Consider the following 19,090-nt stretch of genomic DNA (forward strand, 5'->3'; position numbering starts at 1 on the left):
AAAATCAGCCCCTCAGCAGGGCCCTCGTCAGTGTATGAGGGAATTAAGGGAAAGAGAATGTCCAGGGCAAGGGCTCCTGCCCTGGCTCACCCCCTCAGGCCCGCTGGGAGGGAGGACCCCCCGACCCCAAAAACCCCCTCAAGTCCTCGGTAGCTTCAGTGCGTCAGTAGAAAAGGCGCTGGGCCACGGCCCCGCCAGGCTCCCTGCACCCCGAGAGCCGCCCCACCCTGGGCACCCGCGGTCCAGCACGGGCCCAGCCCCAGCCCTGCTCCAGGAGTCCCAGGCCGTGGTGGCAGCGGTGACAACAATGCTCTGCCCTCGGTCACTCCGGCCATGCCAGCGCAGTGTCCCCTCGCTGAAGGGGATGGTGTCCCCTCGCCCTGGGGACGCTGTCCCTGCACAGCCCCATTGCCCTCAGAAGTAGGTGAGGTTCCTGACGAGTCCCAGCTCCAGCATCCTCTTGATGGCCACGGCCTCGTGTGACACGTTGTGCTCCGACGCCTGCAGGACAGGGAGCAGGGGTGACACCAGAGTCTGGGCCACACATTTTCCTTCCAGTCCTCACACCCTCCACCTTGCCCACCCCACCAGCAGGGACTTCAGCCCCCCAAAAGCAGGGAGGGAACCCTCCCCACCCAATCCCTCTGTCCATGAGCTCTTCTCCTCACACATAAACTGGGGATGGATCCAACTCGCCATGCCTCCAAAGACATTTGGCTACCAAGAGAAGTTGGATGATGACCATCCAAAGGTGGACTTCAACCTTCATCATGGGAGGGGAGTGAGAGGGAAGAGCCTCCCACGCCATTCAGCATCATGGCACTGCTCTCCTGGGCTGCCATCCCCCCTCCTGGGGAAAAAATGGGGGGAACAGGGACAAAACTGTGGGGCAAACACTTACGGCCATGGATTTGAGTGTGATCTGTTCGTAGTAGTGGATGGTTTGCTTCTTGTTGGCTGAGTCGGGGTAGCCAAAGCCCGCAATGTGCACCAGGTCACAGAAGTGCAGTGCCAAGGTGATGGCCAGCAGCCCTGTGGTGGGCTTCTGGGGGACACAGAGCCACAGCCTTCAGGGAGCTGCACAGGGACAGGCTGACCCCCCTCAGGGTGTGCAGGGTCACTGGCCACCCCCACCCCTTACCTGTTTGACCTTCCGTGGTTGTTTCATGGGGAGGTTGAGCAGTTTAGCAGCAGTTACTTCCATGTAGTAGGGATTGAGGACGCGAACTTGCTCCGGGTTGGCGTCCCAGATCAGTGGGGGCTGTTTCCAAAACCCTTTCCGAACCTGCAAGAGCCCGGATGTCCCCAGGGGTGGGGTGGCATGACAGCTGGAGTCTGGAGCAGCCAGGGAGGGGCTGGACCCGGTTCCCTACCACACTCACCCTCTTCTTGTCGTTAAGGATGGCCTCCATCCACTGGAAGTCCATGGGCTTGAAGGGCACGAGCACCAGCAGCGTGTCGGGGTTGTTCTCGGTCCGGGGGTCGAAGTGGGCTGACTCAGGGTAGAAGAGGCGCATGGTGGTCTTGGAGCCCACGTCCTGCTCATAACCATGGACCGGGGCGTTGTTCAGCCTTAGGGACATCACAGGTGTCAGCCCCAGCTGCGGTGGCACTGGGGAGGGAGCGGGGGGCCGGGGCTGTACCTGATCACCACGTCGTAGGTGTTGATGGTGTCCCCCATGGAGCTGTTGCGGAGCCGGTGGCCGTTGCCCACCACGGCACACCTCCTGCACTTGAGGCTGTGAGAGAAAACCCTGTCTCAACCAGACCTGCTCCAAAACTGGGCTGATTTTAACCCCTGGGGGAGTTAAATCTGGTGCTGTCCAGTCTCCACACCTTCCCATGCTCCATCCACCACCTCTGGGTTGCAGAGGTTCATTTTGCCAAATCCTGGGCCCACAGCAGACAAACTGCAACCACCCCCAAGAGAGCAATGATGAAGAAAAAGAGAGAAAAGCCCCTAAACCCACCCCAGTGTTACCTCTGGATGCTCTCGGGCAGGGAGTAGTGGGTGATGGACAGCAGGCGCAGCAGGACGTCTTCTGCAAAGCAAGGGCAAGGATAGGGTGAGGAAGGTGAGGAAGGCAGCTCCTGCCTGGCACAACACTCTGAGTGCTGCCCCATCCCTGCCAAATTTGCTCCTACTGTTAATCCCAATTTCAAGCAGATAATCTGTTGCTGGGGCTTAGTAAAACCTGGTCCACCCTAAACTCTTTTAGAGGCACCATGTGTGAGGAGATACTCACTGCAGACTCTAAAAACCAAGAAAATAGCTTGGGACTAGTCTCCAGCAAAATCAACCTGCAGATGTCTTTAGGAAAAGGGAAGTTGAAACCCCAGGAGCAGCAGCAGGACAGACAGACAGACAGATCCCACAGAGCATTGTCAGGCTTACCACTTCCCTTGGTGCCGTAGGGCAGCTCGTAGAGTGACGGCGTCTTCACCCAAAAATAGTCCTTCAGCTGCAAGAACAGTGGGTGGTCCCTCGTGTAGCTGCCAAGGAGCAAAGGGTCAGTGACACTGGGATCAGGGATGGCACAGGGAGGGGGGTCCTGGCTCTGCATCCCCACTCCCTGCTCCCAGCCCCAAAACTCACTTCCCGATGAGCTGCGCCGCTTTCTTTTCCACCTCCCCAAGGGGACACGTTGTCTTGTTGTTTTCTTGCACAGGGAAATAAAAGCTGTAAAGGAAGAGGTTTATTAGATCAAATGATGCCTGTTCCTCTGCAGCCCCCTCCTGGCAAAAGGGGCTCCAGCACCCCCAGGCATCCCCACTGCGGGATTCAAGCTGTGAGAGAGAGATTTTCAGTGGGATTTAAGGCCAGCACTGCCTGGGCATTTATCTGCTGGGCTTGCAGCCTTGCATCAGAAGAGGTCTCTCTTGCTCTGCTCATGAACCTCACACTCCACTTTCCCCATCTCTGTCAGCATCGCTGGCACTGGGAAGAGAGCAGGGCTTTCCCATCCTCCCGGGCTCAGAAAAGCACTGGGAAAAGCAGCATTTGCAAAAAACCCCACAGAGCCCAACCACCACCACCACCCACCAACGGGGAGCCCCATTTGTGTCCCCCATTCTCCAGCAGCAGCCAAGGATGCTGCCACCTCCCCAGTCCCCTCGGATCCAGGGAATATGCCATGCTCTGGCATCCCTGTGAAGGATGGGCAGGAAGGAACTGCCTCCCAGGAGTGAAGGAAAGGGCAGGAGGGCCTTTAAACTTGAGTAAGGAGCACTCACAGCTGCGTGTACCTGTCTTCCCGGTAGATCGAGTACCAAACCATCACCAGAAACAGCGCCAGCACCCCGAGTATCTTCCCTCCTGCAAGCCCAGTGGGGAGGGGGAGAGATAAACCAGTGTCAGCCATGGGGTTTAGATGGTTGCTTGTGGGGTCCCACAGCACCCCTAGCTAGACCCAGGATGGCAGAACGCTCTCCTCAGGGAGCAGGTTTGGCTGGCACCACGGCCCAGAGAGGAGGGGCTCTAAGATGAGCCAGGTGGGTTTATATCAGGTTTAAAAGCCATTGTTTGTTGACCTTTCTGTTTCCTCCTTCCTGCTTTTCATCAAAGACTAGGCAAATATCCCTTTTCCTGTGTGCCTCCATCCCATTTCCATACAACAAAGTCCAAGGGGTTCCGGTGCCCAAACCCACCCTCCCCACTGCGACCTTCTCCTGTGATACCCCAACACTCCATCACTCTACTGGAACCACAGCAAAGTAGAATCCAACCCCCAGAATTCCAAATGCAAATTCCCCAGGCTCCCCATCCCTGCTTGGACAGAGGGGATCCCTGGAGGACTCACGAGACTTGTTGATCATTTTTATCAGCAGGAAAGGGATCAGGCGGGGGCCAGAGCTCTCATCGTGGCTGGTCACCTGCAGCAGGAAAACAGGGGAAAACCCATCAAAGCTGACCCTAAAACCCCATCCAAGAGGCATCACCCCCTGCTTGCCCATCTGCATCTGCAGGCAAGCAGGTGTAAGGGTTCCCCAAAGGATTTATTTATTTAAATTCACATTTCTTTGCTGCAAAAAGGTTGGTTTAGAGAGCTTATCAAAGCCAAGCAAGCAGCACTTCCCAAGGAGCTTCAGCCCTACAGGTTAGAGGCCAAAGGAAAAAAATAAATTAATTAGAGAGGAAAAGCAAGCCCCCAGTGGGGTTTCAACCACAAAATACCATGGGGGAGACTTAAAACCCAGCTTAAGGATCCACCTGGCACCAGCAGGTATGAAGTCCAATGTGCCACCACAAAGCCAGTCAGAAAGGACAGGAGCAGCCAAGCAGGATCAAACCAAAGAGCATCACGTACTTGGGGAACCTCCAACGCCTTGGATTTACCCATCCCGGCCTGGGGAAAGGAGGTGCTGGAGCTTAGTGCCCACACAAACACTGCCCAGGGAAGCAGGGACACTTTTGTGCTCCTCTGAAACCTCTCGCTCCTGGAATAAGGAGCAAAGAGCTGTGGTTGGAGCCATCCCAGGATGGGCTCATCCCATCCCACCAGGACATGGCAAGGGTGGAAAATGAACTTACCGGGAGGGAGAAGCTTTGGGGTACAGGGGAGGCTTTTCTCCCAGGGTGAATCCTGCTCTAAGCCAGGCTCAGAGCTGGGCTTGGCTGCGCCCCTGGTAACTGAGCTGCTCCTGCCTCTGACCAGCCATGTCTCGGTGTGCTGAATGCCAGCCAAGGGGAAAGGTGCATGTGGGGCTGAGCGATGCAGTCTCTCAGTCAGAGCCTGCCCATCAGATCCTCCAGGGATTAGTCACCTGCCAAGGGAGGGCCCCCACCTCATCCCCCTCCCTACCCAGGGAAGTGCCACTAACAAACCTGACACCTGCCAAACACCCAGCAGCCAGCTAAGAACACTGGGTTTGGGGACAAAAATGTATCAAGAATGAGGAGAAATGGGATCAAGGATGGTCCCACAAGAGCCAGGCTCTTCCCCTCCCTGTCACGGGCTTCTGAAGTTAAAAGGACAGGAGAGCAATTAATTAAAAAGGGCAGGAAGGGCAATTAAAAGACAATTAAGGACAATTAAACCACACTAAAAGCAAAAGGACGGGATATTAGAAAAAGAAAATTGTGTCCATTTGACAGCAGAGGGATGGGGCAGGTGAGGAGGTCCCCTAGGAAAGCACCTCCTTCTGAACCACTTCTTCACAAAACATGGATAATTGTGCCCCATCATTACGTGGGGGCTCCAGAAAGGGGAAGCAACCCCCCTATCCCAACTGGCTCTCATCCTGCGTCCAAATTTCCAGCCCAACTTCCCTTTTGCTTGGGAAGATGAAACCTACAGCTGGATCTTCACAGGTGGGAGCAATACAGGAAGAAGGCACAGGGGGTCTCACCCTTTTACATATTACAATTGCTTGGAAAAAGTAAAATTAGGGGAAGGTAAAAGCAGCTTCTGCTTCCTGGGGAGTTTTGTTCTTAGTAAAACCGGCCACAAAAGCTCCAAGGGGAAATCCACTGCCTCAGCTGGAGGCTGGGTTTGCTCCTGGGTGGGCTGAGTACCCCTGTTTGCCCAGGGCTGGGAAAGTGCTGGGCATCAGGACCTGATTTTAGCACCACATTCACCGCCCAGCTTCATCCTTGCGTGCCAAAACACTCAACCAAGCACACTTCACCCCTTCCACCAGTGAAAGCACTGGGAAATCTTCTCTGCCCGCAATGTTTGCCTTTACATACCAGCTTTTCTTAATAATATTTTTTGAAAGCTTTATGATCTTTTCCCAGGCTTGTATGCACAAGCTGGGCCTGATGCAAAATTTATCTAAGGCAAACATGGCATTTAATCCCTGAGGAGAAGGAACCTTGTTTAGTGAAGCGATCAGGGAATGTGGAGCAAAACAGAGCACACCCGGCTGCCCCCGCACCCCTGGTGCCTCTGGAATGAGCTCAAGCTCCCCACAGCCCTCCCAGACCCACAGCCCAAACCAGAGCAGCTGGTGAAAGCAGGAAGGTCTGAACACCCTGAGCCAGGTCCTGTGTTCTCCTTGTAGGGTTGCTGGAGTGAGCAATGCCAAAGGGTCCTGCTGGTCCTGCTGGTCCCCAGTCTTGCAGCATCCTCAGAGCCTGCAGCATCCCTGTCCTATCACAGCACCTTCAGAACACCTCTGAGTATCCCTGTCCCATCACAGCACCCTCAGAGCCCCCTGCAACATCCCTATCCCATTACAGCACCCTCAGAGCCCCCTGCAACATCCCTGTCCCATCACAGCACCCTCAGAGCCCCCTGCAACATTCCTGTCCCATCACAGTATCCTCAGAGCACCCCCTGGCAACTCGGTCTCTCAGCATCCTCAGAGCCCTCCCACAGCATCCCCAGTCCTGCAATATCTCTGTTCCTGCAGCATCCCTGGTCCCCCACAATGTCCTCAGAGTCCCCTCCCACTGGCATCCTCATCCCATCACAGGATCCTCAAAGCCCCCACAGCATCCTTTGAGCCTCCCTGAGAATCCCTGTCCCAATCACAGCATCCTCAAAGCCACTGCAGCATCCTCAGTGCCCCCACAGCATCCCTGTCCCATCACAGCTTCCCTCAGACCCCCCAGCACAGAACCATCACCACAACATCCTGCCTGGACCCCGCACTGCAGCATCCCTGTCTGGCAGGGGAGACTCAGCATTCACTGGGATCAACCCTGGCTCCCCCAGGGTTGTTCCAGGGCATTGCCTGCCCCACCGATCCCTGAAGCTGGGGGGAAAGTCCCAGCTGGATTCAGCTCCCCACACCTGGAAGAAGTGACTGGAAAAGCCCTTCTTTGATGTTGGAGGATGCACCCCCACAGCACCGCAGGCTGCAATTATTGCCGCACAAAGGATCCAAAAGCCCCATGGCCCATTCCCCATCTCCCACTCCCTTCCCCACCCTGTGTTCTGGGAAAGCCCCATCCCAGGATGCTGCAGAGGCAGCTCATGGCCAAGCCTCATGGAGTTTCCCTGTCTGCCTCTGACCTGGAGCAGCATTTTGCCCCCCAGTTTCCCATGTCCCCTGGGAGATGCCAGCAACACCCATACAGACCGACCCTCCTGACAGGGGGGAAACGCAGAGAGGTTCATCCCTGTATCTCCATCCACCCATTCCCATCTCCCTCCCATGGCCTCAATGGCTCCAGCATTTCCAGATTTAAGTCATGTCAATCCACAAAGTGGAAGAAAGTACATGCCAAGCTGCTCCCAGCCAAAAAAAAAAAAGGGGGGGGGAAAAAGGAATTTAAAGGCACAGAACAAGCATGGAGGTGGGGAGTGGTTATAAATTCCCCCAGCATAATAGTGATCCCAGGCCATCCTGGCAAAGCATCATGGACCAGCAGGCTTGGTACTTTTATGTTCCCATGGTAACCTGCGGATTGGGAAAGCATGACACGAGGCAAGGACACCTCTCCTGTGCTCCCACTGTCCCATCCCACATGCCCATGGGACACGGAGCCACCCACTGCCTGGTCCAGCTTCCCTGGGTGAGAAGAATGCTCACTGAAAAATAGGCATCTCCAACAGTTTATCCCAAAAAAACATGCCTTTATTTTTAACTGGAGGAGAGTTGGATAGCACCCGAGGAAGGGATGCACTGGCAGTCCCTAAAGATTCACTCTCAGCAGTGGGAACCAAAGGGAGACAGACAGACAGCCAGGCCAGCCCAGACCCCCTCAGCCCAGCCACACCATCTCTCCCGAGCTCTCCAGGCACACAGAGCTTTTGGGAACCAGCAGGGAGACCCTGTGCTCCCTGGAGGACAGCAATGACCCCCACAGAAGCAGCTGAAGCCCCGGGATGTTCCAAGCCCCCGTCCCGCGGGTGTTCCGTGCGCGGTAGGGCCGGGATCGCCCCACGCCGCGCCCTGCCCCGGCACAGCCCGCGCCTGCCGCAGCCTGAGCGCAACCTGGGAGGCGGCCGGGGGCCATCCTGCAGGGAGAGCACCCAGGGAAAGGCACTGCCTGGGCTTGGCACAGCATCAAAGACACCCAAATCCCCAGCCTGGCATCCCAAACCTTCCTCGCCCCGGCCGCTGTGAGCTCCGGGTGCCCGGGGAGGTTTTTTTCCAAGCCGGGGAGAAAATCCTTGTGGGATTGCAACAACCACCACTGCAAGGGCAAAAGGCAGCAGGGATCAGATCTGAGCCCCCTCCAAGAGATGGTGCATGGCAGGGAAAGAGGGATGCCAAGGGGGGACCAGGGATCCTGGGATGCCAAAAACCACAGAGCAGAGCAATGTCAAGAGCCAGAGCTGCAGTGCCGTGGCTGGGGGGATGAAGAGGGTCATGAGGGCACAGTACTGCAAAAATCAGCTCCACTGGACATTGGGCACAACCCCACAGAGGGTGTGGAGCCAGCCTGGCCTGTGCACTGATACCCACATTTATCCTATTTTAAGAGCCCTGCGAGTCACTTTAAAGGAATCTTTAAAGGAATCTTAATTGCCTCTTACTCAGAGAGGCAGCTCTGTTTCCTTTACCATGGTATCCCAGGCACACAATAACCCAGCGAAAGATTTACAATAGGGGAAACAAGCCCTCCTTGGCATGTGAGTCTTAACAAAACATTTACCCATGACCAGGCTGCAATTTTCAAGGTGGCAACAGCACATAAGCTCAGGTCCAACAAGTATTTTCACAGTGGCAGGTCCTCAGGATAAATCCAAGCTGCTTCTGCCTTCCCACGGCACTGTTGGTTTTAATGTGCTCCAGAGCAACTCAGACCAGACCTGGGTTTATCCTCTCCTCTCCCCCTATGTCTTTTTCAATCCTCACAGCAGAAAAAACAAAGGTATGGGACACAAATCCCTTCCTACAGCCCCAAACCACCAGCTATGTGGGTATACCTGTTTATCTCACTGCTCTGGGGTAACCCTGGGCCATCACAGAGCTACAGGGCTACACTTGAGCTATAATGTTAGAGATAACATATTATTATTTTTATTATATAGGTTTAATCACTCTTTTGCTATTTAAGACACTAAAATAAAGACCTTTTCTTGCTGTATGCAGCTCGCTACATCCTGGAGGTTATGACCGAGCTGCTGAAGAGAGCAGAGCACCCATGGGGTGCCAAGCCCCTGCTAAGGAGATGAGGGCAGTGATAATCCTGTGGGATTTCATCCCTGATCCCCTGACATCGATCCAGGCACACCCTTCTCCTACCTGCCCCGTCCAGCCCCCCTTTGCTGCCACGCTCACCTCAGTGCCGTGTTTACTCTCCGGTATCTCCATCCTCAGGGATCACCCAGGGATGCAGCAGCAACAGCAAAAGCGGCTTTGGCAACACAGCTTTGAGCCCATGTTCTGGGCTAAATCCCCCCAGAAAGCAGCAGAAAGGGGGAGGCAGTGAGCTGGGGGTGCAGGCAGGGTGCAGGCAGGGTGCTGGCAGCCTCTCCCTGCTCTCCTGGGAGCAGCAGGCAGAACACCCACTGGGAGCACCACTCCCTTACAGTTCTGGAAGGTAAAAACTAAACCATGGAGATGCTCCAGCCCATCCCCAACCCAAACTCAAGCAATGCCCCAGCTCTTCTGGGAAAAGGGTGGCGGGGGGAGGGGGGGGGGGAAATTAAGGGATATCAAGGTCCAGGATCCAGGGCTGAGTTACCCTGCAGGGAGCTCCTGCTCCCAATGGCTTTTGACTCTGGGGGTTCCCTTTTGGGGCTCAGAAGCTGCCTGACATTACCACTCCCCTTGCAAAGCTCACTTGCAACCGTGGCCCTGTGGTTTCTCCTCTGTTTCCTGTTTTGTACCAGATTCAGAGGAGCAGAGCCCCGAGAGCAACCCTGCAGCCTGATTTGGCCAGCCCTAAATCGTCTGGGTTCTTCTCTGCTCTTTTCTCTCATGCACAGAGGGAGATTCCCAGCAAGAACCCAGTCCATCACTTTGCACCCCCAGCAACACCTCAGTGCTCCGTTAACCCACGCAGGGAGGAGGATTCCCATGGCAGGGAGACCTTTTTCTGCATCCCCAGCGGCGGGAGAGGCTGAAACCAGTCCCAGCAGGGCGGGGATTAGCTGGCAGCGAGTCACGGCTACTTACGGCCCGTCCTCTTGGTCCAGGCGGAGCAGGCGGGAGCTCGGCGGGATCTACGCGGCCGTCCTCTCTTCCCCTAGGAAAGGAGAAGGGAGAGCATCCTCAGGGCTGCGGGCGCTCCGGAGGATGCACGGATCGCTGCGCATCCCCGGGCAGGGCGGCCCGGAGCGCCGGGCGGGGCCGGCCCCGGGCAGGGGAGCGGGGCCCCGGCGAGCCGGCACAGGGCGCACCGAGGTGGGAGCTCTCCGGAAAGGCTGCCACCTCCGGAAAGCCTCCCACCTCCCACCTGCCACCTCCCACCCACCTCGGCCGGCAGCGGCACCCAGGGCCGGGTCCCGCCGCTCTTTAAGCAGGAGGTGGGGCCGATCGCAGCGCAGACCTCGCCGCAGCTTTGCCCAACACCCCTTGGCCTTTCACACCGAAATCCCCTTCCGTGACTCACTCGGGCTTTTAGGAAGACCCCACGAGATGGAGCGGTGCCCTTGCCCAGGGAAATGAGAATGCAGCTTTCCTGCCCTCCTGCACAGAGAATGCTCCGTACTCCTGCATCTCTTCCCCCAAAACTTTCCAAACTGCACATCCTAGCCCAGCACTGTAATATCCTTATGATTTGGGGCAGGAAAAGCCCTGCTGAGAAACCCCGCCATGCACAGAAACCCTGCTGCCATGCTGCCCCTCAGAGAAAGCCTCTCTGCTCTGCATCCCAAGGTATGGGGAAATGAGGCAGCCAGTGGAGCGAGCCCACTGCTGTCCCAGTTACCCCAGGGCAGCAGCTTTGCTCTTCTGCCTGTGCCCCTGGGATGGATGGGGTGTGGTGGGAGCCATGGCTCCCCCCAGAAAAACACAGGAGAGGGAATGTCAGCTCGTTTCAGTGCAAGAAACAGTGATGCAGGGGAGGAACACAAGCTTCTCTCTGTCAGCTGCTCATTAAGCCCTGGCAGGGAAGGCACTTCCAAGGGAAAGCTCTGAAGGGCCAGAGGTTTCCTCACCTCCCTCCATCTCCTCCAGCTAGAAAAAGCAGAGCTGAGAGAGGTGCAAGCCTTCCCCACAGCTGCCTGACGTTATCATGCTCCTCTCTTAATATCCCATTAATATGACAAAGAGAGGTACATCCTTGTCCAAGGGGTGGGGATGGAAACCACCCAGGAGCCTGAGAAAGTTTCTCATGGATTCTTCTCGTCACGGGTCAGGCTTTCTTCACATGCCCCAGGATGACAGGGATGGCTCCATCCCAGTGTCACCTTCCCTCTCCACCCGAAGAATCTTTTCTTCCTCCTTCCATCGCTGTTTGCCTTGGGGGGCAATTAATCCTGAGGGCTCAGGGCAATGAGCAGCCAAACCAAATGCACTTGAGGCCATAAAATTCACCTTTGGCACCAGGGTCTTCCCAGAACCCCTGAATCTACCAGAGCATCCAACATTGCTGCCTCTGACACAGAACCTTTTCATTCAGAGCTGTGAATTATAGGATCCACTAATAAGGTTAAACTCTCCCTGGGGAGCTCCTGCTAAAGCACTTCATGGCACAGCATCAGCCCCTGCCATGAAAATGAGGATTAGGATGTTCAGAGCTGCCTGGGGGTTCCAGGAGGATCCTGCAGCCCTGGGTGAGCAGCAGACTGTGATATTGTAAAGCACATCAGCCAGGCAGGATCCTGTGGATCCGAGGTCTTGCCCTATGCTGGTCTTTCCAGATTGACTGGAGGAGCCAGGAGCTGGATTGCTGCCGCTCTTCCCAGGGTTGTTTTCCAGCCACTTGAGTGGTTTCCCTGCCATGAGCCCATGCTCATGGGTTGTTCCCAGCCCAAGGTCCAGAAAAGCCCCATCACGGTTCCAGTGTCCACCAGGTCAGGAGCCACAGGCAGCTCAACCCATCCGGCAGCTGATCCCAGCAGGAAATGAACATTGCAAATCCCAGACTCCTCAAGAAGTCCCAAACAAGCTGGATTTTGCTCTTTTCCTTCTCCAGCTCTGTTGCTGGCCTCAGTTTTCTCTCCTGCCTCTCAGTTTAATAATTTAAATAATAATATCCAAATTTGAGGGGGAAAAGGCACTTTCTGCCTACTCCCCAACATCTCACTCTGGGATGTTCATGGCTTTGAGCAAAAGAAAACAAAAATCCAGTAGGCACATCCCTTCCTGTGCTAAAGACTAAAGCCAGCCAGAAGTGGCCCTTTGAGGGGCTCAGCCCCAGTGCAGGAGCATCCCGGCAGGAACAGATATTACAGAGGCAGGAGGGGACACACAGGGCAGGGATGAGCCTCCAAATTCCTCCTGTCATCATCCTCCCCATCAAAAACCAGATCTCCCCAGGGCTGTTAAAATAGGGGAGGGGGAGATGGAGAAGAGTCTCCCTCAAACCTGCAGGGAGGCAGCTGTCCGTCCGTCTGTCCCTCGGTGCTCCATCGCCGGCGCCAGCCTCCCTCGGTTAAAATTACCTCCCGAGGGGGGAGAGAGCAAAAGCCAGGCTGGGAGGGGAATAAAATCCAGGTGAGCTCATCCTCCTCCAGAGAAAACGTCTCCAGCTGGCAGGAGCAAGGTGTTTCCAAGCCCGGCACATCCCTCACGTCACCACAGTCGCTGTGGCCCCGGGACCAGCAGTGTATTCATCCAGCAAGTATTTAATGGGAGATAATCCAGCTGCTTCCCAACCATCCTTTGGCCGAGCCTAAGTTGTAATTCCAGTGTGGGAATTACACTTTGGGAAGAGGTTTCACTAATGGTCATCCCAGGGGATGCTCCCTGTCCAGGACAGCAGAAAAGGGCAACCACCAGCAGAACCCCCATACTTCAACCCTGTGTTTCTTTAATTCTATTAATAATTAATTAAATTTATTAAACCATTTTATTAAAAATAAAATAATTTAATAAACCTATTTCTATCAAATCCCTGAGAATGGGAAGAAAAGCAAAGCTGCCCAGCCAAGCCGGATTATCCAAAGCAGCGACCGACCTAAAAATAAACCACTGCTATTTAAGGATGAGCCTCCCACAATAACCACCCCCCACCCCAAAAAAAATTAAAGGAAAAAATAGACATATTCCCAAGCTGGGGTGTTGAGCATCACCCACCACACCAAAAAAAGCCTACTTTGGGTTCATTTCCTAGCACAAGTCTGCACTTCCAAGAGAACAGCATCCCCACGCTTAGTGCTGCTGATTTCCAGACACCCCATGCAAATAAATAATTAAGATTTAAAGCTGCGTTTGCATAATACAGATAATCTGTCGATTTAACTTGTAAATGCAGGGGGGATTATGCAGCAACGTTGTTAATTAGGCAGCAAAGGGGCCGGGGAAGCCCCAGCTCCAGGGCAGATGCCAATGGACCACCAGGATGCTGAAGAAGCCAAATGTGTGGGGGATGCAGGGCTTTGGCAGTGGGATCTGGTCCTGGGGCAGGTGCTGAGGTGTCAGGGCTCCAAAACCTTGTGTTTATCCATATTTTAAGAAAATCCCCCCCAGCTCCCCCAGCCCTTCATCAGGAGCTGCCCATCCCTTCCCACACTGCCTGCACCACCCAAGCCCTCGAGGGCTGCCGTCACCCCACGAGAAAAAAGGCAGTGGAAAGGAGCCCGGGGTAAGATTTCTGAGGACAAATCACATCTTTTTGTTGCATAAAGAGCCTGCTCTGAACAGCCAGGCTCTTGGCCTCCCTCAGTTCCCCCACCCCAAATACCAGACCCCGCCTGGGAGCAAAACCTGTTGAGCCCGAATATGCCCAAACAGACATTTCTTTGTGATTCTTTTTTTTTTCCCATCTATTTTTTTGGAAGCAGCACTGGTGATCGCACAGGGATGGGTCCGAGGAATTCCCAGCCCTTGGCATTGCTCCTGATGCCTTGTTCGAAGGCAGCACCACATTTAACCCCTAAAGTCCCTCACTGCCCTTCATTTCTGACACTATCCCACTTCCCACACCCTAAGCCTGTTCAGTCCTGCATCCCCAAAGTTCACTTGCATCCCCCCTCTCTGCATTTTTCTCCCTCACTTCTCACTTTCCACCTCATTTTTCCCCTCAATGCTTCAGTGCTCTCCTCTATTCCCAACACAGACAGGTCTGATCCATCCTCATGCCACAGAATCTCATCCACAGACCACAAGTCAGGGGGGTCAGAGGAGCCCAACAGCCACAGAGCTGCTGTGCTGGGGGTTCAATCCCCATCCAGGGGTGTTTTATGACCCAGGGTGGGAATGCTGGGCTGGCTGGGTGCACACAGCATCAGCAAAGCCCCAGAGCAGCGTTTAAGACTCCTCAGCTCTTGCTCAGCACTCTCTTGCCTCAGTTTCTTGCCATTTTGGGGCTGAGGGAAGATCTGTCCCATTGGCAATGAGGGCAGAGGGTGCAGCAAGGGATCCCAAACCCCAAACTCCATCCCAGCTCATTTACCTCCGTTTTAAAAGAAATTTAAAAACCACCCGATGTCGCAAGCAGCTCAAACCCCGGCGGAGGATCCACCCCGGGGCTCCAGCTTGTGCAACACCGCGGGTGAGTTCCAACCTCCCGCCACTGGCACCAGGCTCTGGTTAAAAAATTAAGGCTCAGCTTACTCAGCCTGGCCGGATATGGGGATGTCAAATCCAGCCGGGAAAACTTCAGCGGGCTGGGGGAGACATTTTGCAAGGGGAAGAGCCGGAACGGGAATGGCATCTGGAAGCGATTGAAGGCAAGGAGCCTCTCCCTGGCGCAGCAGGGAATTCCAACGGCGTGAGCTCAGGTTAAAGCCTCCTTCACAGACCCAGGATTAAAGAGAAGAACCAAACTTCAGCACAGATATGTGTTTTAAAACCTACAAAGAACAGGGGAAAGGAAACCAGCTTCCTGCGTGGTCATATCCAGACATGGTTTGGTGATTTAAGGTTGTTCTGACTTGCAATAAAAAGAAACCAAAACTCCAAAACGGTGCAGAAATCCTTCCGTGGATTTGTGGATCTAACTTCTGGTGTGGTGTCAGGAGTGAAGACTGACCAATCAGCACTGCACCATCCATTCCTTGGACCAGTGCATCCCACCTCCGAGCATCCCTTGCCGGCACACGCTGCATCCCACGATGGTCCAGGAGCATCCCAGCATCCTCAGGATGGCATGGAAGAGCCGATGGAGATCGCCAGCCCAGCTTGGACAGAGCAGTCCTCCACCAGGAGCTGATGCAGTGGGGAGTCCCCAGCCCCTTCCAAGGGACAGGAAGCAGCAGTTGGTCAAACCCACCTTCACTGGACATCCCAGCAGAGCAATCCACGCAGTGCAGATCCCTGTGGGACGGGCAGATCCCCGTGGGACGGGCAGACTCCAGCCCCGCTGTGCTCTTGCCCTGTCCCGCTCCCCCGATCGCTGTTTCAGCCCCATCCCGCACCAGGAGCCCTGGGCAGAGCAGCCCTGCCCCGCTCCCCTGCACCTCCCCGCGGGGCCATGCCCAGCCCGGGCCCTGCCGGGGCCGGGAGCAGCGGCTGCAGCCCCGGGGGCTCGGCAGACACAGAGCACATCCTGGAGAGCAGCCGCAGCTGAGCCAGCCCGAAACCGCTGCGAGCATCCGCCAGCCCGAAGGAAAACCAGGATGGAGAGCGGCTCCTTTGCTTTTTCCGTTCCCTGACAGCCAAATGCCTTTCTCCTTCCTCCAAGGAAGCTTTCCAGCCCAACCCCAGTCAGATGCAAGGGGTCAGCAGCTGGAAAAGCAAGAGATTAGCAAGTACTGGGTTTTTTTTCCTCTTCCCTCCCAAGAAGACGCAGGGTTTTCCTAGAAAAAGCTCAATAAATATGAGGATTACAGTTGGAGGACAGAGAAATGTGAAAGCAAAGTGACAGGAACTTAAGAAACACCAAAAATAAGAGAACCAGAAGTTGCAACGAGCAGCATGAAAGCATCAAATAATTTCCTTTCCTCACTGTAAAACCAAAACCACTCATGCAAGTGTCCCTGGGGGCAGAGTATGAGGAGGTCCCAGCCTGGAATGGGTAAAGCAGGATGAGATCCCAGAGGGATCCCAGTGAATCCAGGATGCCAACCTCTGCAGGAGCAGGACCACATCCCTGCTCCATGATGTAGCCATCATGCTACATCCAGAGGAAAAAAATGTAAGGGGAAAATTAACATCAAATAAATCTTAAAAAAAAAAAAATTCACAATAGAGAAAGCTGTGGAGAAGCAGATTCCATGCTGCCAGCCTGCATCAGCGCTGGAATATTCGAAGCTAAAGCAATGGGACCATCCCTTCATCAAAGAGAATAAGCAACAGAATACATGGGATTTAGAGATATTGCCAAATAATTAATTAGCAGGATTCAACCTGAGGATTACTGCCAGCTGAAAACCCCTGAACACAGACATGGGGAGGGCACTGGTTTCAGCACTCCCACACCCTGCAGCCTGGCATCCACCTCTGATGCTGGTTGCAAGAATGGGGATGACACAAGCTACAAAAACACAGGCTTGTAGACATGAGTACAGCTGCTCCAGAGTTCCAAATGGATGTTTTCCCTCCAGGGTGGATCCTCCAGGAGGATGCTCCAATCCCAGATGTGGAACACACCCTACTTGCAGACCTCCATAGTGGACATCCCTTAAAACCTGTGTCCACAGACAGCTCCTCCTTTTATATTTACATTTGCAGAGGCATTATTTCCCAGAATTTGGTGCCTTGCTGGAGCAGCTGCTGTTAACTCCCTGCCTGAAGCTGGATGAGCAAGCAGCCCTCTAATGATGCAGACAGATAGGGACAGGGGTTAGGGAGAGTCCAGCAAAGCGCGTTGATCCCATCCTAGAGCTTATAGCAACACAAGGAGCTTATTAAACGTTGGACACATCGTTAGGAGCCAGGGTAGGAAGAGGACACCTAAACCATCAGTTCTGCCACTGATCCCAGGTTCTGGCCTGCCTGGGGGCCTTTCCCAGGGACACCCTTGGCAAAGACAGCTGGCAAAGCCTGGGCAATCCATCACCTGCCTCCAGGAGCATCCAGAGGAAGAGCCCAGCAGAAAAGATGGGGAAATCCAGCAGAGCTTCCCAAAAAGTTCCACCACAAGACTTTATTCAGCTCATCTCACCAAGAGATGGAGATCAGAGTTGCCAAGCAGCCAGCATCAACCCACCAGGCACCACCCTACTGATCCAACAGGAGAGATGGTGTCCAAGCTGAGGAACACAAAAAAACCACCCAGAGGAAGAACTTTCCTTTGTTCTCCACTCCCCAGAACAATAAAACACCACTGGTTCACCCTTCAAAGACCTGACATGAAAAGATAGTGGGGAAAGGTCCAGCTGGTCCTTTTCCTGCTGGTTTGGGGGCAAGCATCCTCATCTCTGCCTGGAAGCAATCCTGTCCCGTGGGAGAAGAGGGCTCCAGGCACACAGAGTGGGATGAGACAGGACGGGGTTTATCCTGCATGAACATGCCCAGATCTCGCTGCCAGCAGCTCTGTCCACACCAGCATGGAGTGGGGGACCAGCAGGGACCCCTCCTACCCCTTTTGGATCACCAGGCTACTGCAGCACATCCACCCAGCAGGCAGGATGCTCAGGGATGGGGAGAAAACCCTCAGACCACTTCATAAATCCTCCTCAGCCCGTTGTTCCTCAGGGAGCGATGCCGTCCTGAGTCCTGAGCTGCACACGGGGCACGTCCTCCCCTCCCAGGGCCTCCGGGAGGATTTTCCCTTCCCTAGCCCGGCTCCCGGGCATCCCGATCACCCGGAGCCACCGCAAGGAGCCCCCCGTGCCATGGGGAGATGCCAGACCCTCTCTCCCCGGGGCTCTCGGGGTGGGATCTCCTCGCCGGGAGTGGCCACGGGCAGGAGCGATGCCAAGGGCCGTCTTTTCCCGGCGAGATGAGGGGGTTTGTTTTGCCAGGAATGGGGAGACAGCAGATGGAAGGGCACTGGCAGAGCGGGGGCTTTCCTCTCGCCGCTGCCCACACTCACACTTCAGGCGCTGATTAATCGCGCTAATTAGAAAAATAATCATAATAATTATTTTTCAAAAACCCACAAAACGTAGAAATAAAGCCACTTTCTCCCTTTCCCATGTGCCGCGCTCGCCAGGACATCGATGCCAAAGGCGTGGGATGCTCGCGGGGGGTAGGGGGGGTCCGAGCTGGGGTGAACGGGGAGCCCCCCCATACCCCCAGTTTGCACCCCCATGCCAGCCCTGCCCAGGCGGGCAAAGCTCCTGCCCTGCCCTGCGCCCTCCCAGCGCGGGGCGCCCCCTCCAGCCCCCCAAAACCACCGGGGCTTTGCTCCCCACCCTCTGCTCCTGCTCAGCACCCCCCGCTCGCAGCCCCGCTCCGGACACGCGGACCGGGGGGACCGGGGGGGATCCCCGGTGCGGACTCACCATGGGGCGGCGCGGGGGGCCGGGGCGGCGGAGGATGCGGGGGGCGGGCGCGGGATGCGGGGCCGGCCCGCGGGGCGGGCGGGGGGCGGACACGCTTGCGCACAGCGCGGGATGGGCGGCCGAGGGAGGAGGAGGAGGAGGAGGAAGGAGGGAAGAGCATCCCGGGAGCTGGAGGCGCGCGGTCCCTCGTGCCCGGCACGGGAGAGGCTGGGGAGGGCAACAACGCTTTCCCCGTGTCCTTCGGACCCCCAGAAATCACGGGGCTGGGGGAAGGCCCTCCCAAGGCAAACCCCGAGCCAAAACCCGCCAAAACTGGCTCGCAGCAGATTTTGGGGGTGGGCAAAACTCATCCTTTTCGCTGGTCCTAGTTGCTGGCAGCTTTAGTTTTGGAGAAATCCAGCAAAGTTTGCCAATTTCACGCTTGGCACTGCCCTATCGGGCAGGGCCTGTGGCAGCAAAGGGAGTCCACTTTCTGTAGGAATAAGAAGTCATTTACCACCGTCTGGGTATCAGATGAATGGTGGCCTCTGAGGCTCTGCAGCCTTGCAGGGTCCTAGTTGCTGGCAGCTTTAGTTTTGGAGAAATCCAGCGAAGTTTGCCAATTTCTAACCTGGCACCGCCCTTTTGGTCAGAGCTAGTGGCCTCAAAGGGAGCCCATTTTCCATGGAAAAAGAAATCCTTTCCCCAAGGTCTTGCTATCAGATGAATGGTGGCCTTGGGCCTCTAAGGACTTGTAGGGTCCCAGTTGCTGG

General features: G+C 55.4%; 1 protein-coding gene across 3 annotated transcripts; it reads right to left on the minus strand.

Annotated features, from left to right (window-relative positions):
* Window positions 1-271: 271 nt before the first annotated feature.
* On the minus strand, window positions 272-18,443 carry ST3GAL4 (ST3 beta-galactoside alpha-2,3-sialyltransferase 4). Of its 3 annotated transcripts, none has more exons than XM_071449861.1 (12): window positions 18,339-18,443; window positions 10,018-10,087; window positions 3,801-3,873; window positions 3,235-3,316; window positions 2,597-2,680; window positions 2,396-2,493; window positions 1,982-2,042; window positions 1,644-1,739; window positions 1,383-1,572; window positions 1,142-1,285; window positions 902-1,045; window positions 272-501 (listed from the first exon to the last, which is right to left on the minus strand). In XM_071449861.1, the coding sequence occupies exons 3-12, from the start codon at window positions 3,814-3,816 to the stop codon at window positions 415-417; spliced, it is 1,002 nt and encodes a 333-aa protein (XP_071305962.1). In that variant the 5' UTR covers window positions 3,817-3,873; window positions 10,018-10,087; window positions 18,339-18,443; the 3' UTR covers window positions 272-414. The 3 variants fall into 3 exon arrangements, with proteins under 3 accessions (XP_071305962.1, XP_071305964.1, XP_071305965.1); XM_071449863.1 differs by having other exon boundaries at window positions 3,247-3,316; window positions 18,339-18,430; XM_071449864.1 differs by lacking the exon at window positions 18,339-18,443 and adding an exon at window positions 12,373-12,611.
* Between the last annotated feature and the right edge of the window lie 647 nt (window positions 18,444-19,090).

The sequence above is a fragment of the Agelaius tricolor genome, unplaced genomic scaffold (genome assembly GCF_023055355.1).
Source record: "Agelaius tricolor isolate 1412-34295 unplaced genomic scaffold, bAgeTri1.0.p SCAF_29, whole genome shotgun sequence".
Classification (NCBI taxonomy): domain Eukaryota; kingdom Metazoa; phylum Chordata; class Aves; order Passeriformes; family Icteridae; genus Agelaius; species Agelaius tricolor.